The 23100-nt window shown below is 50.0% G+C and overlaps 1 protein-coding gene across 3 annotated transcripts in view; it reads right to left on the reverse strand.

Moving 5' to 3' along the window:
• The window catches only part of LOC111863536 (insulin-like receptor), a 69048-nt gene that overhangs the window by 35826 nt on the left and 10122 nt on the right, over positions 1-23100 (reverse strand). The window contains exons 2-3 of one of the 3 annotated variants that reach the window (XM_023849931.2): positions 5608-5825; positions 5016-5574 (exon numbers count right to left, since the gene is read on the reverse strand). In XM_023849931.2, coding sequence (XP_023705699.1) covers positions 5016-5574; positions 5608-5781 — 733 coding nt within the window. In that variant the 5' untranslated portion in view covers positions 5782-5825. Of the gene's footprint in view, positions 1-5015; positions 5826-21496; positions 21751-23100 lie in introns of those variants that run through there. The other 2 variants (XM_023849930.2, XM_023849929.2) reach the window with 2 other exon arrangements.

Consider the following 23100-nt stretch of genomic DNA (forward strand, 5'->3'; position numbering starts at 1 on the left):
ACGTTAATCCAATCAGCATCCACGAGGGCCAGTTTGACATTTCCCTCCCATCTCCACTCTGGCGTCTGCAGTCACCTCATATTCTATTTCTCCAATATACATTTTAACATTATCTATTCACTTACGTTTAATTCTACCGAGTGATCTCACCCTTAGGCTTTCCTATTAAAATTTTATGTCTCACATGCATTTAATTTTCCGCCTAATTCATGTCCTCCAAGTCTGTCAGCATAACTCTGTTTCCAGCCTGTTCTCAAACAGCATTAGCCTATGCTCTTCCTTTAATGTGAGAGACCGGGTTTCACACCCACACACTGACAGACTAACTGCATGGAGCTGAGTCCTTCTTGAGAAGCCACCGGTCGCACAGCTACTCAAGAATTTCCCAACATTTTATGGAACCCGAAAGTTCATCAACGTTTTCACAACAGCCCGCCACTGGTTCCTATCCTATCCTGAGCTGCCATCAGTCCACAACCTCACATCCTGTTTTTCTAACATCCGTTATAATCCTATTCTCCCACCTACGTCTAGGTCTTCCCAGTGGTTCCTTTCCTTCCGGTGCTGCCACCAAAAACCCTGTACGGATTACTGTTCTCGCCCATGCGTGCTACATGCCACCAATATATACAACCGCTAAGATCGATAGTTTTATTCACATTCAGTAACTCTGTATTCCGTCCGTCTCAGGGCGGAGATTCGAACTCGGGGCCTCCGAAACACTGCAAAAAGTGGGAGTCTGAGAGACCCGTGTCTGGCCCTTGACAATGTGGCCTACACACGCTAAACAAAGCAAGGGACCAGAGTGGGTAGAAACACTGCCACCCGTCACTGCTGCCCGATTTTAACCAAACCTGGAATGTGTCACTACATGGCATCTGAGGCATGTCGGGCGCTGCATCTTCCAACGAACTCCATGGGGTAGAGTGCTTACGGAGAAGCTAGCAGTGGCTCAGCTAATCCTCACATTATAGCAACGTCTTATGGAACACGACAGTGCATTGCCGTGATTACAGGAGCTCGCCACTGACTGGCACGTTCTTTCCTTCGGGTGTTCCTACTCTTCCATGCGTGCTACAAGCCCTTCCTTCAGTTACATGAAAACAGTGCCGGTCAAAGGACCATGCTAGGAAGGCTATATGGAAGTGGAGGTAGAGCTCCACGCCCCGGTTGCTTTACCGCAGGGGAAAGAGTCCTCAGTACTCGCTGGAGAGAAGATATCAGATGGGCGGGCCAGAAACGGTCTGGACTCCGTAATGGGAAAATCTCTTGCCTCTACGCGGAATTGAACCCCGATTCTTCGGCCTTCCAGCCTCTAGTCCGTTGCTGTACGGACTGATCTAGACCTGCACCTCGTTGTAAACCTAACAGCAAGGCCCGGGTTCGGGTCCAGATCAGGTCATGTGGGATTTGTGGTGGACAAAGTGGCACTGGGGCAGGTTTTCTCCGAGTACTTCGGTTTCACCTGCAAATTCTCATTTCAGCGACTGCTCACACACTCGGGGCTGGCGACGGCACCCCACCACAAGACTTACCGCTGCAGAGTGCAGACGCGCAAGCCGTCACGACACAATGGTCTCCTCGACACCAGTGGAAACCCACGGGAGCCCCTCTCTTCCCCCTGAGCGGGCCGACGGGACAGAACCGTTAAATTGTCCGACGGGGGCAAAGCTCTGCCAAGGTCGCCGGCACAACAGAGCGCGCACTTGTTTACTGCTCTGCGAGCCAAAGGTCAGGGCTCCTTCCCGATCTGGGCCCACTTCGGACGGCTGTCATTGAAAGTGACATTTCTGATCGCCCAGCGAACCAAACGGCAGTGCTACCACCTGCCTTAGCACAGAAACTAAACACTTCACCCCACGCGCACGCGCATTACCCACGTTCGTGCGTTCCCTCATTGACGTTATCACCCCGGCCCACCCTGTAGCTTTATGCATCTCCATGGGGTCAGGAAGGAAACTGTTATAGCCTAATCCAGGTATTATCCAGGCACTTGCTTGGCTCGACAGAAACGCTTCACCAGGACACCCCGATGCCCCAACTGGGATTTGAACGGAGCACGTCACAAATACGGGTAACCAGCTCGGGCAGATCCTTGGGAGGGCGATTGGTGCCCAACTCGCTGGGCAATCCCCGGCAAGGTTCATTACCGTGTTCACAAAAGCACACCACTGTTCCGTGACCTGAGCCTGATATTCTGGAGATGACACTGTTTACATCCTCCCATCTACCACTACGTCATGCAAGTTGTTTTTTGTCGACAGTAAGACGGGGATTATGGTCTTGCGTGACTAGGTCGTGTTGTGCGAGTGACGTCCACGTGACTAATGCGCGCAGAGCGGTCGGACGGCACAAACATGACATGAAAAACAGTTCATACAAAATTGTCGTTGGGAAACCTTGGCACAGTTCGGGGGATAATATTAAACCGGATCTTTTAAAAAAACAGGATGAGGTGTAGAGTGGATTAATCTGGCAGGACTATGGCCCAGTGGTTACCACTCCGAAGGCGCACGCGCTGATGGTATGAGGAACATCGCGATCAAACGCAATACATTCGTGGATTATCCCGAGTACATCCGGGATCGGCAGTGGAAGTTTCAAAACACGACGAGAAGCGGCCGTAGCCTATTTCACGGCACATCCTAGTAAGAAGTAGCGAGGGAGAGCCACGAGTACCTGGTACCGTCTGCCGTGGCCACATACTCCACTAGCAGAGATAAGAGCTACCCACGCAGGCGCTATTTTTGCACCAGAAAACAAAACAATACACTTGTGACGCCGCAAATAGAACCCGGCCAGGTGTAAATGAATTCAGAAGGCCGAGTGTACACAGCACCGAGGCAGGGGATCAATGGGGGGGGGGGGCTCACCGCCACACTAATTCTCCTTCCTTTCGAGATTACATGCCCGAATTTTACGAAGCACTGTCCGACCTCGAGTTTGGGTCACGCAGACATTTGAAAAACCAACAACTCGTTGCTATGGTTAATGCAATTAGCCAGGAAATGACGACATCACGGACAGAATCAGAAATATTTGGCTCAAAAAAAAGCCAAACAAAAGTCTAACCCCAAAACGTGTTATTTTTGGCCGCTCTCAGCGTCAGGCGGTGGGTCGGGCGGTGATGAACTGCATCTGGAAACAAGTGGTCGTGGCCATGGAAAATCCGGTTCGGTCACCTGTTTTAAAAAAGTCGGATTTTAAGCCGCCAGAAAAAAAAAAATCTTACATCTACCGATGAGTTCCAGGAGCAGGGACCATCCTGCCACAGTAGTTTGGGGCCCAAACAGTCCATGGATAACGCGGTAGTTTGGGGCCCAAATAGGCCATGGCTGACACAGCAGTTTAGGGCCTAATAAGCCAAAATACTTTACTTCATTCCTGATGACGATGATGACAGGACTCATCAGTGTACAGTACGAAAGCGTATAACGTGAACACGTCATGGGGAGAACGGCTCCGAATTCTAAAATGGGGTGTCAGCCCCATTCAAATCCCCACGCACGGCATCACGCTTAGACACCGTGGCGCCAGCAGCCCTTCTTGTTGTCCCGGTTACAGCGTTATCTGCGGCTGTGACCCTCTCCACCCCAGCCTGGCCTGAGAGCCACTCCAACATTCGCACAAGCAAGTTCCGATTGGCTGCTCGTCCGTCACTGATACTGTCAACAATTCATACACTCACCATTCAAATCAAAAACACGCGATAAGCAGATAACAAGCGCGAGCTGATATGACGCCAAATCAGTGCCACCATACACGCAATCAAACCGAATTCTGGGGTGGTCCGTTCGAGTCTCCGTCGCGACACCGCAGATTCAAGAGTTTCAGCTTCTGGAATACATCGCGGTGTAGTCCGTTGTAAGTCAACCAACGTTTCGGACGGAAATATTGCCTCCATCTTCAGGTTCAACAAATATGCGCACGCTTGCTACTTCCTTCACGCTGGTTTCCTGCTTCGCTTATTCTTCGACTCTGAAGGTGGAAGCGACATGCTCCTCCGAAACGTCGGTTAACTTTCAACAGTCCACAACGCGTTATATCCCAAGCACAGAGAACTCTTCATTATGAGCGCTGTGAGAACACAGAGTCCTACACACTGACGTTCCTCGCGTTTTTCCTCAGTCGCTGCACGCAAACACTGAAAGAGAACCTCAATCAGGCCGCAACCGCTCCCTTCGAAATCCTTTTTCCATTCATCGTTCATTTACGAGCCTATCAGCACACGCTACAGTCTCCTATACTTAGAATCGTTAAGCGGACCACAAAAACAAACAGCAGTCAAAGCGCGTACTTCAAAGCCATCCTGGGGAGAACAACATTGCAATGCCTTAGAGCTCGGAGACAGCCCGCCGTTTCGGAAGAACATCGCCTCCTATCTTCAGGCCAAGTACGAGGGAAGCGTAGAGCTCTGCTTGTAGCTTCCTACTGCTGGTTTTCTGCTTCGCTTCCTAAAGATGGAGGCGACATATTCCTGCGAAATGTCGGGATCTCTCCGAAAGATAAGGTGTTACAACCTGGAAGGCCTACCTTTTACAGTCATAATGATACGAGATCTTCAAAGCCAACAAAATAAGGTTTTACACTGACATATTTCCAGCCGTGGCCGTCGGCCTGCGCATTACAAAAAGGAATATGTACAGTGAGTCGCGTTTGTCGGAAGGCAGAACCACGGCGGGAGGGGGAGGGAACTGAACCCTACGCCCTCACCACACCATTTATTATATACGTCTGGCTCGAACCCACTGCGCATTCGCGGTCTCCGGCCAAGCCTGAAGAGTATGGCGAGAGGTCAGTTGTCCAGATCTGTCACAGCCGGGACTCAAACCAAATTCCTTGGTCGTCCAGCCGGCTTCTCAGCCATCACACTAACTGGGATACCCCGGCACAAAGTGACGTTGCAATAATTTCGCTGCTCCCGAGATGAGGCCCAAGCAATTTCGTTTGTATTCACGTTCAGTCAGCCCTTCAACCCTCAGTACTGGCACACCCTAAACATACGCACAACTTACCCCCTTCTGCGCGACTGGTAGTGATGTCAGTATTGGGGCGCAGTTGTCCCGACGCCAGGGGCGCCGCCCCGAGTAAAATTAGAAGCAACCACCACACAACACCACGGCGTCTACGCCTCCAATTGCACAGGGAATCGCCGTCCTTCACACAGGTCCTGCCTTGCTTCGCGTCACTAGCGTCTTCAAATTCGCTACACCGCGCACGCTGGGCGTCACACGAGGAGTTCTCAACTCTCTGGTCCGTCGGGTGTTCCCCTGCACCCGATCCAAGCCGTTCTCTGGCGACCTCACAGGTCAATGAATGGTTCATAACACAAAAGTTACAGTGCGGCGGTTCGTAGCCCTCATGACGAACCGAGCCCGGTTTCAAACCCATGTCTCCTTCCGATGGCTCCTCCACACAATCCAAATTACATAATACTGAATTCCCCGCCTCAGCACATTGCACTCCGATCGGCCCCGTACACCGGTCACATGATATGGGGCTGCTCGCAACACCGGCACAATACAAAACGTTCCTGTCAGACGTTAACTGGTCCTTCACAACGTCCCTGTCACACGAACGTTTACTTTCCAGAACGTCCCCGTCACATAATAATGAATCCTTCACAACGACCATGCGAGCGGATACTGCATTCTTCGGAACCATCCCATCAGCACATCCGCCGGACAGGCGGCGTCCCTGCTCAGCAAACACACGCAGCACACACACGTCTGCGCTCCACTCACAACACTGCCTCAGTGCCTGCGCGCTCCGGACTCCCATTGGCCTCCTAGGGCGCAGGCGCCAGTCACGTCCGCCGAAAGAACCTGCGGAGAAAAAGAGAATCATCATTACATGACGCAACCAATCATCATTGTGCTCATCGGTTTGTCCGGAAAATGTGTCACGAGGACGGCGAGATACAGTATCTCTGTTAATAAGATCTAAACGTTTGTGACGATGCTGCATTAGTGCAAATATTGTGTTTCTGGACGTTATCCATCGTCTTGTCTTTACCTAAAATCCGTCCTGTTTATTTTTCAAAACACAACGTTTCGGAGACTGGATTCTGCCTCCGTCTTCAAGTGAAACGTACTCAGTTGGACCCAGTCGACAGAGCTAGTCCCTATCTTCGGTCAGGATTGCGCCCAACTGAGTAGGTTTCACCTGAAGACGGAGGCAGAATCCAGTCTCGGAAACGTTGTTTTGAAAAATAAACAGGACGGAAGACAAAGTGTGGATAACGTCCAGAAACATAATATTGGTAGCATCTCACTACTCAACACAGGACTCGGGTTCGAATCTACGCTAGTTACTCTACCTACTCTCTCATTGTCTCCACCTGACAGGTCAAAATCGCCTCCTTCCTAGTCCTTACTTATTCATCGCTCGGCACCACATTCTCATTCATTCATGCTGTAGGATCTCTTGCGGTTATTTTATTTCTGGATCATTCAACGCGGCTGTCGGTAGCACAGACTGTACGGCTGAATGACGGTCCGGGAAGGACGTGGGCTCGGCTCAATTTCAGGTGCTGTCCCGAAGTTCGTTTCCATGGCCACACTATGGCCCTGGGTCGGCTCAGCATCTGATAGAAATGAGTACCAGGAATCTTCGTGGCCGGCCGGAGAGTAAGGCTGACCTCAGCCCCATCTGCGAGCCACCTGTCTAGAAACTGTGGGAGTCTCGACGGCCTACTACTGGGATGGCTTTACCTTGCGTGTGCGTTTAGTGCCGTATGCGAAAAGGCGCCGACGGTCGGTGTGTGTACGTGCGCGCACGGCACAGCGCCGCGCTCTGTGTTGGCTCCCGATGTGGCCCTAACTGGGCCCTGTGCTTCGAGTGGGCATCCTTACTTCAGTAGAACTTGATTCGGGTATACAGAATGTGAAGCATGAATAAGGATGCTCCGCCAGGACAGCGTTCCTGCAGTTACTGCCCATACAATACCGTCCAGCTCCGCACTATGCGTTTCGTACGGTCCTCTGCGTCTTAAGGCGCCACAAGGGCATTTTCCCATGGGACGGGATGGAGGAGCCAGAAATTTTGCCCACAAAGTCAGGTCATCAACCGCGTAATGATTCTGTTTATCGATGGGACTCCATAGGACAGGAGAACATTTTAAAGAAATTATTATTTGTAGTAATATTTTACGAAATTCAATTTCGATATTTTTGCCGGAAACGAGGTGGACACAGATGAACCTGAATGTTTAAGTGCTTTAGTATCTGTGGAGTAACCTCCATACTCCCTCCTCCTAAACAAAACTATCCCTGTAACAGGCCGTGGAGGCCCATACGGGTTTCATTTGGCTCAGGATAGGGACCAGCGGAAACCTCTCGTGAACACACTAACGAACCTTCGGGTTCCATAAAATGTTGGCACGTTCTTGAGTAGCTGCACAACTGGCAGATTCTGAAGAAGGGCTCAGCTTCATGAGTGATGGCCATACATTTCATTACTATTTATTTAATAACACTATCGGTAGCTCAGACTACACGGCGTCACACACGAGGAGTCACCTCTGTGGGAACCTCAAATCCAACATAGCTGTCATCTATGGGGAGGTCACTAATTTCAACCTTGAAAGAGAAGCCGTGTTGTTCCGAAACGTCGGTAAACTTCTACTAGCCTACATGGCTAGGACTCTCAAATCGAGGTCTGCTTTGAGGCGCTATTCAGATATTTGCCTGGTGGGGGTCACGGACTCGGCGTGCCGATCGTCCCTGCATCAAGACCCGAACACAGTGCCCAGCCGACCGCGACGGTCGGTGGAGGGGAACGCGTCCTCACGGCGCGGCGCTTGGACGCCGGGGGCTGACCGCGGTGCTGCAGCACACCATCGCCACGGACAGCTCCCGAGAACCACTGCGCTCATCACCGCGCTCACAACAGCCCGCAACTGCTCGCTATTCTGAGCCCACACCCTCACATCAACCAACTTCTTTACGACCAATTCACAGATACTGGGTTTTCGGACTTTGTCCATCGTCCGAATTCTAAATAACTAAGAAAAAACACAACGTTTCGGAAACTGGACCAGTGACTGAGGGACCCAACAGAGTAGGTGTCTTCCCTCACGGAATCAGATCCAGTTTCCGAAACGTCGTGTTTTTTCTTAGTTATTTAGAATTNGGTTTTCGGACTTTGTCCATCGTCCGAATTCTAAATAACTAAGAAAAAACACAACGTTTCGGAAACTGGACCAGTGACTGAGGGACCCAACAGAGTAGGTGTCTTCCCTCACCTGAGGACGGAAACAGATCCAGTTTCCGAAACGTCGTGTTTTTTCTTAGTTATTTAGAATCCGGACGATGGACAAAGTCCGAAAACCCAGTATCTCTGTGTGTTATACACCATCGTCTGCAGACTACAGTATCTAATTTTAATATCGTTACACGCAGACCCGTTGCTAAGCAATGACTCTGTAAGCAACGCCTGTTGCTGGGCGACAGATTCCTAACAAGCACGAACGGAACAACTTGGATGCGTCGTTCTCTGCGCGGTCCGTGGGACAGCTGCGTGACACAATAATAGAACTGCTGGAAGTGGTGCTTCTATGCGATCCGTGCAGAAGTGTCATAAGCAGGACTAGTCTAGAGCTAAATTCTCAGACAGTCGCCGACCAGCAAGGACGTGAAGACGAAGTTGAGAGGTCTACAGCGTTGGAAGCCGTTACCAGCCAACGACAGAAGTGTCATAAGCAGGACTAGTCTAGAGCTAAGTTCTCGGACAGTCGCCGACAGGCAAGGGCGTGAACACGAAAGTTGAGAGGTCTACAGCGTTGGAAGCCGTTACCAGCCAACGACTGGTGAAGACCCAGCAGACTGACAAGACGTAGTGCGTGCTGTGAAATTCTGTGTGTGTGAATTAGAGATAGCGCTACAGTTATTTGCAGTTAAAATCTGCAAGTGTCATTACCAATCAGTAACTCTCTCACACGACAATATTATCTTCAGACCTTCAGTCTCCGCTCGCATGCTAACTGCCGTAACAATATCCTGCGGCCAGCACAAAGCATGAGGCCCTTTCTTCCAGCCCCTTGTCACTTCATCCCTCTCAAGTCCGAACGTTCTCCTCGGCACCCTCAGTCAACGTTTCGAGGAGACCGCCGCCTCCGTCTTCAGGGTCACTATTACCCTAAAATGTGGAGAAACTGAGACCCGTCCTAGCCTCACAGCTTCACACCATCTGGCCCAGAAGTGAATCGATCTGTTGGCAGGCCTGCGCCGGCCCGACCAGCTGTCTCCACTGAGAGCGCGCATTCCACACCAATTAATGTTAATACCCTTCTGACGCAACAATGGCAACCCCACGGCTTCCCGGCAGGCAAGTTAACAGGTTAGCTCAGAGGTGTTCTTTCTTTTTGCGTTGGTTGTTTACAGGCGCGGGAGCGAGGACAGCGCGTCGGTACAGTGAGTGGCTACAGGATAGACGGCCGACGGTTCGGAGTTACAGCCCCGGTATGGGTACGTCGTCCAGGCATGTTCTCGAGACCACCCAGCCTCCTATCTAATGGGTACTAAGGGTAAATCGACCGGGGAGTGTACCTTACCACTCACCTTCATCTAGTGCCGATATCAAGAATACGTGGACCTATACATCCATTCCTCCCTACGTCTTCATGGCGCAGTGCTCAGTCAGTCAAGCACAGGGACGTTACCTACATTTGTAGATGGAGTCAGTACCGATACTAGGACCGACAGCCACTGCGATGTGACGTCACGCAGTCCCGTGACACACTGCGCTGGCGAGGACCAGCAGCGATTTAGCTTCTTCTACTCACTTCCTTGCTTTAGTCTCCCGAAATGACAGTTCTTCTACTCACTTCCTTTCTTTAGTCTCCCGAAATGACAGCTCTTCTACTCACTTCCTTGCTTTAGTCTCCCGAAATGACAGCTCTTCTACTCACTTCCTTGCTTTAGTCTCCCGAAATGACAGTTCTTCTACTCACTTCCTTGCTTTAGTCTCCCGAAATGACAGCTCTTCTACTCACTTCCTTGCTTTAGTCTCCCGAAATGACAGCTCTTCTACTCACTTCCTTGCTTTAGTCTCCCGAAATGACAGCTCTTCTACTCACTTCCTTGCTTTAGTCTCCCGAAATGACAGCTCTTCTACTCACTTCCTTGCTTTAGTCTCCCGAAATGACAGCTCTTCTACTCACTTCCTTGCTTTAGTCTCCCGAAATGACAGCTCTTCTACTCACTTCCTTGCTTTAGTCTCCCGAAATGACAGCTCTTCTACTCACTTCCTTGCTTTAGTCTCCCGAAATGACAGCTCTTCTACTCACTTCCTTGCTTTAGTCTCCCGAAATGACAGCTCTTCTACTCACTTCCTTGCTTTAGTCTCCCGAAATGACAGCTCTTCTACTCACTTCCTTGCTTTAGTCTCCCGAAATGACAGCTCTTCTACTCACTTCCTTGCTTTAGTCTCCCGAAATGACAGCTCTTCTACTCACTTCCTTGCTTTAGTCTCCCGAAATGACAGTTCTTCTACTCACTTCCTTGCTTTAGTCTCCCGAAATGACAGCTCTTCTACTCACTTCCTTGCTTTAGTCTCCCGAAATGACAATTCTTCTACTCACTTCCTTGCGTGTCACTTTCCGATCGTGACTACGAACAGCAGACAACAGGATGCAAGAAGAGTTCCGTTAATCACACGAAGCCCGTCCACTTACGTCACACCCTGAGCACGCAACCTCGCATCTCAACTTCCCACATCGGAACTACGAGCAAAACAGGACCTACTTATCATGACGTCACGAAATGGCGGCGACGCACCCCTGTTCCTAGAGCAGCCGCCCGTTGGCAATGTAAAGCTACAAAGTACAGCTTCACGCTCCGACAATCTTTATGACCCATAACATTTGTTAATGTGACCCGAGGGGGAGACAAAGTGATGTTCCCAGAGGCCGGCCACGTGTGAACAGATCTCATTTAATTGATATCGATTGTTACGCAAGTGTTCGCGCTGACCGCCATGCATTATGCATGGTCCGGCTGTGAGAAGGGTCTCACCTCTGCTTGACCTGTGGCTACCTACAGGGAGCACAGCAAAGTGTGACCCTGCCCTGCCCTTCTCAACACTCGTGAGTCGACTCCACGGAGATGGGCGGGTCCTTCTTGAGAAGCCAAGAAACTCCTAGCCTCTTATGGTACACGAAAGTACATCACCGTGCTCACAAAAGCCCACCTGTACGCCCTAATTCAGTCAGCACCATCACAAAGCGTTCCCCTACAGTCGGTTTGCATATCCTAGTCCCAACCACAACCTAGCTACATGAGCAGCCAATCCTATACCACTTCTCACAGCGTTAACTATGAAGGGCAGTGTCTTCTTGGATGTGACGCAGTGTAGCCGGGCAGAAATTGACTCACGTTTCGAAGTGCGAACTCCCTCCATACACAGGATGGAAGAGAAAGCGAAGTAGTCAGTCTATTTACGGTCTGGTTCTTTACCTATTCTTCCACCCTGAAGATGGAAGCAGAACACGGTACTAGTAATACCCTGCTTTTCCAGAGTGGCTTCCGTAAACTGTCCTCTTCTGGCAAGCTTGCTCCGACACTTGCTACACACAGCTGTGAGGATAATATTAAAACGGATCTTCCTACAACGTGGACTTAATCCAACAACCAACATGTGCGATGCAAACCCGCCTTGCGGGCATAATCTGCTGTACTGAGCCTGGACTGACAAAGGTCCTGTATATATTTATATACATTTATCAACATCTTTAATATGTAAAGTGTAAATATCCTTTACATTATGACAAATGACTTACTACTGCAGACAATGACTCTGACAAAATGCAGACCCGTCCTCTCGTCAGAGAGAGCGACCACAATAACAAGACCCTAACTGTCAAACAGTAATAAATATCTGGTCATGAGCCCCAGATAGGGCTCGACACCATGACTTACTGACAGCCCGTCAGTCGTAATGTGAGTTAGAAGAGCAGGAGGTCGGTGTCAGACGGCCGCAGCCTGCGGGGACGTGAGCCCGGGAGCAGAGGAACGTCCACTGTTGGAAGCCGCTGCCAAGCAACGCAGTGAAGACCGTGACTAAGAACACTAGTCTGTGTGATAGAGGTATAGTCACGAGTTGTGTTACAGTGGCCAATAAATCCGATTACCGATCCAAACCCCGTCTATGGTCACTCAATCACGTGACAATGTATTCAGGTTTGTACTACGGCCTATACAAATCGACCGAGAGTGAAAGCAGGACGTCCAGGGCGAATATCTGTGCCTCACGGGAATGGAGACAAATGCGCAGCGAGAAATTTCTTCAAACTGCATTAGTGAATGCAAATGCGCCTACAAGAATCAGCCTGCAATGCCCTGCAGCAGGCCAATGAATGACTACAAGTAGGAGCAGTATAAACCGGTCCCTAGGCGGGTTTGGAACCGACAACCACTCGAGAGGAGGCCGCATAAAGGCCACGGTCATCAAAGAATCCAGAGTCAATTTGGTGGGGGACGTCATCCTAATTAATGAGGCAAAAGGTGGCCCAAAAAGGCAGAAAACTCAGAACACGAATAAATGGAGAGTGTAACGATATGAGCAGTGCTGATGAAAATGAATAACAAGAAGACAATGCATTTGTTCACCGCTAGAAGACCCAGAAGCTGTACTTGTTTCTGAACGTAATGATGCAGGTTTGCAGAAACCGTCAAGTTTTGTCTGAACAGACAAGTGACTCATCTGCCTTCCTAATGCCAAGTACGTACTGAGCCGGGAACAGTTCGATCCCCATTAGCGCTGGTGCTGGTCCGTGGTGTCGGCTCACGCCTATCTACCGAAACTTGATTGCAATTAACGCAGAGAAGTGACGAGAAGTTCACACGTCTCGGCCAGCAACAGCGGGCGGGCAGGCCCTGTGCCCCTTCAATCACTCGACTTGACCTCCTGACGGCCCGGAATTACAGATCAGCCACTTGACCCGGCGACACATACCGGGGCTCGTAACCTGGGGAGGGCACTCAACCACAACACGTCAGCTGCAGACTCCGACTCACTATCATTTGGAGAGAAGTGGGTTTACACAAGATGGCGGAGGTTAAGAATCCAAATCCCCATCGGGAATCGTGTACTGATATTGGCACGACTCACGTAATTACCATTTCTTTTTTAACCGAACCTCGCGTTGCTGCTTTATGTACGGGAGATTCTGGGTTCAAATCTCGGCCCGGGGGGGGGGCTGTTCCTAGCTCTCTCCGATCAAATGTGGGCACAGCACCGATTCATCCTGTCACTGAACGCAGTGGCAATCTGTGCTACTGTCAGCGTCGGTAAATACGCCGCTCATAACGCCCCAGCGAACAGCTACTAGTGCTGCTCCCGAAGCAAGCAGTGGGCACACAACGTTACATAATGACGCGCTTCCTTCTTTCCGGGGTCATTTAATCCCTCTAAGGCTGAATTTCTTCTAAATAAGACTTCAGCTCGTACCTCACAGGGAACGCATTACGTCATCATTACAAAGACTAGCCGGTTAATGCTGTTTGGCGAAACAGTGGCTATTTACTGTGAAAAAATTTGGAACACACAGATGCACTCTGCGGGCAGAATGCAGAATTTTCTTAACGTTAAAGTAGGTGGTACGTATAGTGACCACTGGGCTTTAAAAGGTTAAGGACACTTTTTGAGTACTGAAACAATACGGCGCCGTTTGGCGGGATAACTGCTGACCCGGAAATTACTTGGAAGGAAGTGGTCGTGGCCTAATTTGAGGTGCTATGCCGACAACTGGGTTGGAACACCGCGAGAAACCCCAGCTGAGATTCCAACCGAACCCCTCCTAGACCAACCTTATCTGCAAGAGCTTCTTAATATGCAATTACCACATAACCTTGCCAGAGTACATGATGAGATGGGAAGAGCATGTAGCATATACAAGACGATGGTCACACATCGGGGACAGCCCTCGCCGTGGTGAGAGAATAATATTAAAATTAATCTTGGAGAACTGGGGTGGGAAGTTGCTGGGAACAGAATGGTTACACAACCGGACTGCTTGTTAGTTACTTGCTCGGCCGCTAGAGTGTGCGGTGAGTGATCTCCATTTCGTGCTGAGGGTTAGTGCGTTCAGAATTACCTTCACTCCAACCATACGCCTTCGTGCCAACTTTTCAACTTTTTACGTCATGTTCTATCGATATTCGTGCAGCTGTGAGATGGGACCCGACACCCTGTACCCACAGACCGTGGGAACCGCGCGCACTTGCATTGCGGGCGCCATAGGATGCACATAAAGCATGTTCACACTTTCGGTGTAACGGTCTGACTGTTTCATTTGCCAACTCTATGGCGTAGAAGCGAAGGGTCACTCATGACTCAAGAAAATACCCCGCCGTTTATGCAACCCGAAGGTTCATTACCGTAATCAAAACAGCCCACCACTGAGCTATATCTAAAGTCAGACGCATTCAGACCAAACCAAGCCACTATATTTAATCTCCATTTTAATATTGTCCTCATCCGCGAGTACGTTCTCAAAGTGATTTAGTCACTTCAGGCTTTCCGATCAAAAATTCTGTGCGGATTTTTAAATCTGGTATGCTTGCTACGTGTCCCGCCCATCTCATCCTCCTTCGTTTCATGATCATTGTAAATGGCGAACAGCATCAATCGCGCACAGCAGGATGGAGATGAGTCGTCAGCTTCACGCCCCGACCGCTTTACTCCAGCGAGAGTGTTCGCGATTCCCATTAGAAAAGAGACCGGGTGAGCCCCCGAGCTGGTCGGAATTCGGTGGAAACAGTAAAAATTCTTGCCCAGTGTAGAGAATCGAACCCCGATTTCCAGGCCGTCCAGTCCGTGGTCTAGTTGCTATACTGACTGAGCGGGCGCACACACAGGTGGTGACATGCACCAAAAGCAAAATGACGCCGCAAGCAGTCTGCGTGGCAGAGCGCGCAGTGGTGAATGGGCGCCATCTTGTGACGGGCGTAGTACTACGCCGTGTTGTGACGGCTGCGGCGATCGATGCAGCCAGATCTCTCAGTCTCTCGCGCCAGTGCCGTTGCCTGGCGACGTCGCCCCACCGATACCTCGTGCTGACAGTGGCGTGAGTAACCACAGCACGCGGGGTGCAGGAAGGGCGCTCTCTGACCACTCCCTTTTGCCAGGCCTGGCGGGGGAGGGGGCGTTAAATGCGTCTCTTATACGCCTTATCACGGGACTAACGGTATCGCCCCTGACTTGTGTGCCGAAGGTCTCCGTTTCGAATCGCCTATCCAATATATTTACACACGAGACTGTCAGAGGCTTCCGCTCGGAACCTTCTGTCTTCTCGTCTGTCTAAAAATATAAAAATTAAATTGTGTCTGCGTGTACTAGTTAACGCACCATGGTACGTACCAAACTTCGTCCTACACAAGGACCTGGGAATTCCAACAGTACGCGAGGAAATCACGCTCTCCAGTAAGAAATATCAGGCACGCCTCCGGAAGCACCCGAATTCCTTAGCGACGCACCTCTACGATGAAGAAGAAGTCAGGAGGCTTCACAGATTCAAACCGTCAGAACTGTTAACCAGATTTGCTATCTAATTTTGTAAAGATCTGCTATTTAATTTTGTAAAACAATTAACTAATTGACTATAATTAGTTAAATTACATATAGAACTGAGCCATGCTAAGCCTTAGCCCGCTCACGATGAGGTCATCATCCTTCCTGTGACGGATTCCATCCCCACCATGCGGTACCCTGACGTCAGTCACGTGGTCCCATGTACCCTCTTGTGAAGGGGAGACTTGTACAGTGCAGTCTCTTAGACCAAGTCGACTTGGAAGGTTGTTTACTAGCCAGCAGGTTTGTGGTGGAAAATATTGGTTTCGGCTGGGGCTGCTCTAAATTCCCTTTGGTGTTATCTGCTGGCCGGTAAGGACTGCCTGCGGTCGCAAGTCGTTGTATGAACGCTTGCGACGCGCGTATTAAATTTTGGTTTGGGGTTTTATTTTGTCTCAGAATTTAGATTTGCATCTGTATGGCCTGAAATTTCTAACGTCGACACAAGGGGTGCCGACGGGAAATTGGTTGTCTGGTTTTTTTTNCATAGTAATCAGTAGAAAAGAGGAGAGGAAGACGAAGGGCGCGGTGCAGAACGAGTTCACTGGAACACGTTCTTCATGTTAAATTACATTTATACTCATCATAACTAGTACTTATTATCCATAATAGCTGGATAGATTGTATAATAAATTGGAGAAATAAAAAAAAATTGTGTCTGTGGTTCTGTGTGGGTGGGAAACTCGGTCTGACATTCAGGGAACACGGTGCTGTGGAGGGATGAAATGGCAGGAGTGTGGAGTAAAATGCATCCTGAGGACTTCATGACTTGTGCCCTTCACCAGATATTATTACGGAGAATGGGATGAGTTGCGCATGCCAAAATCAGTCGGAATATGTGAAGGGAAAGAGACATGTTGGAAGGCGTAGCCGTAGATGGAAAGACAACGGAAGTATTACAATGGATCCTAAATAAAAAGTGTGTGAGGATGTGGTCTGGTTGCGTCGGGCTTTTGTGAACACGTTAATGAATCTTCCAGATCCACACAAGATGCATTCATCACCAGCTAACCAATAGATTGCGTGCATACGGTTTGTGACGCGTTGCTATGGCCCCTGGCAGCAACGCGATTGGCAAGCCAGGCCCCGCGACAAACAACCCCGTGTTTCGACATACATGTGCGTCAAGTGCATTACGGACGTTCTTATCAGAAATAAAATTAAAAAAATAACATGGCAGCTGCGCGTATGACACTTTCTTCCCAACGTCAAGACCATAAAAACGCTTCAAATACTGTGAAATTTAGGGGTATAAAACCTGAACTGAAGCAATCCATTAAATCATCACGTCCACTTGACAAGTGTTACGGCCGTGGGAATGCAACGAGATGTCTCGTCATTTGTGTAAGCTTTCAAGCTATTCACGTCCCGTGTTTTCTCCAGTATCCCAATCCAGTTACGCCATCTTCCGCGAATAACACGCATAAATAGTCAACCGTAAATCGTCTCGCTTTATATACTATGCTACACTTTACGCCCACACATCGAAATGTCAGTACTTACAGCAAACACACAACATACTGAAACCGAAGACTGCTTGCTCGTTCGTGACCTGCTTCACAACTTGCGTGCACGCAACGTGATAAAGCTCGACAATTCGTTACTATGGCAACCCGAAATTGCGTTAATTCCACGGCTTTCATCTGACCGTTGAGACCTCTGTTGTTGCCTCTGCAAAGCTTAAACTAAATTGGGTCCTTCAAAGAATGAGAACGGTGGTTACCATGGAGATACACAATTTAAAAGCGGAACTGTTTAGAAACTCGACAATGGTAAACGTTAAAAAAATGAACATGGCGAGAAGTGGCTTGGCGTTTCCGCCATGAAAGAAAATGGCCTGCAACCAGCCAAGTGGAGCCCCCATCCTGAAGTCCGAGGATGTGTTAATGTGCTGCCTGATTAGTACTACCGCAGAGATGGATATCGGACAATGGTGGAACGGTGATTAGCAAACAAAAATGGCAATTATTTGGAGAAAACCCAGCCCCAGTGCCATTCCGCCCATCATGAATCTTCCATGAAGCCACCCGGGACTTAACCCGAGGTTCCGCAGTGAAGTGCCTAGCACGGCCAGCCCACGAGGCGCTGCCCCTCATCCGTTCCCACAGTCGGGGGAAAGACCAACGCACATTTGGCAAACAGAGCGACGGAGGGAAGGAGATAAAGGTGCGAAATGGGTAGAAGAAGAAAATTTCTTGCCTATTATCTCTGACGGGTCACTTGTCAAAAGAAACGAGTCAGTTGAGAGCTGAAGTTGTGAGAAGTGAGAAGCTGACAGCTGAGACCGGGGACAGTTCGGGAACCCCGAGGTCCGCCGTTGGAAACCGATACCAAGCAACGGATAGTGAAAACCGAGAAGACTTTATGTGTGCTGTAGTTACAGTGATCTTTGGAGTGCGTAACTCAGTGAGACCGTCGTAGTTATTTGTAGTTACGAACGTAAGTGTTCAGTATATCCGATTTCCAATCCAAACCCCGTCTACAGTCGCTCAAAAGGAGTGACGATAGTTATGAGAAGAACATTCTAAGCAAAACGACGGAAAGATGTGTGCGTCATGAGGACCTGGCGTCCGCGATTTGTGCAGGACGCCACTGTTCAATAACCGTCCTCTCTCCGCCCGATTCATAATTTAATATTTCTGGAATCCTGTCAGAGCTTACCCTCCCAATGTACTCTTTCAAATTTTAACCACAGCAATGAAATTACAGGTTCATGAACGTACGTTATGTAGCAGGTCACGAAAGAGCAAGCAGCTTTGTGTTTCTCTGTATCGTGTGTATTCCGTGAGTACTGATATTTTGATGTGGGTTACGTATAATATACTATACTATACACAAAGAAGGTTTACGATTGACTATTAGTGCATGTTATTTGTGGGAGACGGCACTAAACGTCGGCCTCGACGTATAATTCGATAGCATGTAGGGCTGTAAATGAATACGGTAGAAAACAAGAGAAGTTAACCTTTTAAAAACCAGTGGTTACTATATGTACCACCTTATTTAACATACTAGAAATTCTGCATTCTGCCCACAGAGTGCATTATGTGTGCCATATGATTCTCACAATAAACAGCGACTGTTTCCCTAAGCCGGTTTTGAGAAGAAATTCAGACTTCAGAGTGTTAATAGTATGAAAATTTATATAACCAATGATGAGCCTTGCTGATGAATTCTCAACGGGTGTTAACAATAGTTCGGAATAAACGAAGTGTGAGATCTGGGGGCCCGTAGTTCACAGATGTCGAGATGGCATTGTGTGATGAGCACAACCGCTTATGACGTCAACTCCACGCGCCTTGTGACGTCAAGGCAGGTTCCGGTCCAGGCAACAAGCGCCGATATGCAGATGACGATGCGGACTGTAGCAAAGTGCATCAACTGCTGAGGTTATGTGGCGTGAAACGAAGCTATGAACGGTGAATCGCGAGTAGGGCGAGACGAATATCGCCATGAAATGTCAGTTTATGCTGACTGAGAGTTCTCTGGGACGGGGGGGATTTTAGTTGGTAATTTAACGACGTTGTCAGTATCCACACCACACAGTGTCGATGATATGGTGATTTATGAACGTGCAGTTGGTGGGATAGGAATTGGTAGGGGAAACCCGAAACGATGCCACAGAATCTGGGAACGAAAGCAAGCAGCAGCCGGAGCTGCTAGCCGTGGCGTCCAACTGCCAGTTACGTCCTGCGGGACTCCGACGTCTTGTCCAACTGCTAGCCCGCGCTACACGCACAGTGGGCGATCAGAGAAGGCAACTGGTCTCGCAACTGGGCCTCCTGGTCTGAATTCTGTTTCCTCTCCCGGCCCGCCGTCTCAGTGGACTAACACAGACTGCACACAAGACACACCACGGATGACGGGCAGCAGTGTGCACACCTGCTTAACCAGTACAACACTGCATGTTTCGTATAAAGTTACCTTTAATTAATTATGCACAACGTCATGAAGACGTATGGGGAATGGAGGTATAGCTCCTTCAGTCTTGACATCTGCACTACATGGAGGTGAGTGGTCGGCCTCTGCCACTTCAACCCCGACACCCATTTACCTACCAGGCATCGAACCCCGGTAGCCTTGTCGCTATACCCACTGAGCTATGTGATTCTCACAATGAACAGCATAAGCCGGCTGGTGGTTGTTATGGCGACGCGGCGTTCCCTGTGAGGTACGAATTGGATTTTATATATCGCTCACCCGAAGTTCAGGGCTCAGCATTGCAGATGAAACGTTAACACAACCACAGTCGTGTACGCGGTGCAGCCTACCGTGTAAGGATGAGTACGAATATCGTAGAGGATGCATTACCGGGAGTGACGTAAAATAGCGGCCGTAACCAATTTTAACGGACTATTCAGGCACACGGCTTAAATAAAGGTAAAGCCGCCTGTATTTAATTAGATACCACGATACAGACGTATGGGGGACCGAGGTATAGCTCTACGCATTCTTAACTTCAGCCTTAGATGGAATTGAGTGATTAGCTTCAAGCCCCAGCCGCTTTTTCCACTTAACAGTCGATTCGGACGCTGAGGAGAGGAGCTCTTGTCCCTCATGGGATTCGAATGTGAGACTGAGGAAGACCGGGAGAAGACCCAGTCGCCAGGTAAGGCGGTTCACTCTGGAAAGAGGACGCAATCATGTGCTGATAACGCAGGGCCGGCCGGGCCGGTCCACGTGTAGGAGGGCACGCAAGTTCGGCAGACCGCATGCCAACAAGAGACACGCGCCGTGCCGAGAGGCCATAAATAAGCACGGGCCGCAGCCAAGCAGACAGTGCGCGGGCCACACATCAAAACAGATCAGCCGAGAATTACATGCAGCAAAGTTCAGCGCAATATATCAGAATGCTGAGACACTGAGACACTGAGACACTGCCATCGGAGCCTGGTAGGGCGTCACTGTTTCCTCCATTTTCAGGGTGGTCAGTCACCGCCCTGAGAACGAATCATACCCTGAAGATGGAGACAGCTGGTTCCTTCGAAATCTGAGGTAAGTACAGGTATCTGTCTGCAGGGCATGAGAACAACCACCAATCAGGACACACAGACGGTGTTTGTACCGATACATGAACCCGGTACCTTCGCTATTACACGTATGAAGGTGCTGATGGTGAAGTGACCGCCTCGGGTGTCCAGTTCGGCTGCGAAAGGCACAAGCAACATCTAGAATTCGTGGAAATTTACCTCCATGTCCCCTCCGCGCCTTAATGGGGGTCTGACCTGACACAGGAGCAACTTCAAGAAGACAGCGGCCCCGTCACTACTCACAGGCACCCCGCTGTGTGAAGGGGGTGGAGGTCGCTGACCCGAACAGCCGTGGGAACTTGCTGCGCCGTATCGACCGCAACGGCCCCCCGATGCTCTCCGTACAAAGGTATGAGGCTGGTCTGCGTATGTGTGTACCCCCCACCCCACCCCAGCACACCGCAACTAAACCGGAACCATCTCACACAAATCCGCATGAATACCAGGCCACCGAGGGTCGCCTCTGCAAACTCCACACGGCCCCCAGACAACAGTTATGTCACACACCGCGCTGAAGGTAGCGGGTGCTTCGACGTTTCGACAAACCTTGCAGATGCCATCCTTTGGATTAATTTGCGAGGGGTCTAGCACTCCTTAAACGCGTGTCCCATTAGACAGGGCACTGGAAATGCATCACGCGACAGCTATATAGCGGCTGCCAACTCTCCCTTCCCAAGTTATGAACCTCGAAGATAACTGCAATATCCTCAACGCAGAGGATAAAATCGCTTGCCCCTGACGGGAATCGAAACCCGATCCCTGAGCCGCCCAGCCCGCACCCTAATCGTTGTACCGACTGAGCTATCCCGGCCCCTTCTGTAAAATGCAAAGTAGCGTGGCAAGTGTGAGGTTTGAAGCAATGACTGATGAACTGTCAAAGTTACGACAAATCGTACCTGCATGTCTACACACGCGTTATCCACAAACCCATCTCACGGCTGGGGCTCAATATATGACTTCGGCCTTCGGGAACACGTCGACTAGAGGCTACAGGGTTTTACAGCGTGTCGACAATCAACATAGTTGCCATCTTCTGGGTGAATGTTTGAAGTGGTGTTGGTCTTGTCGCGTCCAATGACGGCTTCACCTCCCACCAACGACCCACCTTCACGTCGACACGTTACAAAACGTTCAACACTCTCCGCGGAAGCCGGGCTCACACATTTGTTCGTAACAAGTAGAGCACTGCAACGGAGCAGCAGTTCCAAAGAGATACGGACACTGCGCAGGAGTTACATACAGATAGATCTGCGTCTCCTCCCAGCCTCTACATCTTGCCACAGAACGCAGATGCTTCAATAAGCATTATCACTGTGATATTGGCTACATCTCGGGACGTTTCTGCTCGTGCAGCGTTCTCAAGGTCACCAGAAGTCGGACGCACCGGGCTCTGGTTCTCGGGCTGGCGCCTCGTGTGTACACTCACTTTGAACTTTCTAATCTGTTAACAGCACGTTCTAACATTGGGGAACTTTACGGGCATCGAAGTACTGATGATGGGCATTCTGTAGACCTCGAAACATCTTCCAGGGCACCTTCGATTCTGCAATGTTTCACGGTGGAGCCTGAGACACACAAGTATAAACGAGACCCATCTGTCTGCGTGGGTGCGCTCAAATGGACCCCGCGTTGCCACCGTGACGCCTTGTCTTGCCGTCCTCGCAAGCGATGTATCCGTGTGCTTCTCAAGTCTCCTGCACCAGACGCTCGAGAAGTGGCGAAGTGGGGTCTCAAGTGGATCCTTCGTTACATAACGCGGCAGAGCGGGCTGTTGAACTACGGGCCAGGCGATCAATACGTCTTGCCGCAGAGCGTCGACATGTCCCAGCGCCAGAGAGGTGCTTCCGAGATATTCAGGAACCCAAGCCAGCATTCTCAGTGGCTGAGTCACACAAGGTTCAGCACCTCTACACAGTCCCATCGGCACAATCTTTAGCACGCATGTAACTGCAACATCACATTCACACCATTCTCATCCTGGGGCACCAGCCCTAACTTATTCTGTATCGCTAGGACGTCATTGGTCCCTATCCCAAGCCAGACGAATCCTACTTCTCGCAGCCTATGTCTTCCCAAGTCTCTCTATGTCAGGATCTCCCACAGACGCTTGGCATCCGCCTCTTGTCGCGTCCTCCTTCAGTTGATCGCTCTAATAATATCCGGCCAGGGTCGCACGCTGTGAATCTCCTCACATCACTCCAAACAACTTCACCAAAATCACTGGACAATCGTCCGTCCTGCAGTCACGGGTACAGATCACGCGAAGTCTTCATCAACCGGGCCGTGTTCTCCCTCACGTACAAATACAATTCTTGAATACTGTTTACACGAATTTCTCTAAGCATACCTGCCGCCAACCCGGCGTCACGACGCACCGCGCCGGTACGCGTGCGTGCCTACCCAAAATGCACAAGTTGTCGTGTGGAGAAGTGGATGCACAGCTGCACCTCGACACCAGACTGGGTTGGATCGGCCGACTCACTCCGGGGCACGGGGTTGG

The sequence above is a fragment of the Cryptotermes secundus genome, unplaced genomic scaffold (genome assembly GCF_002891405.2).
Source record: "Cryptotermes secundus unplaced genomic scaffold, Csec_1.0 scaffold184, whole genome shotgun sequence".
Classification (NCBI taxonomy): Eukaryota; Metazoa; Arthropoda; class Insecta; order Blattodea; family Kalotermitidae; genus Cryptotermes; species Cryptotermes secundus.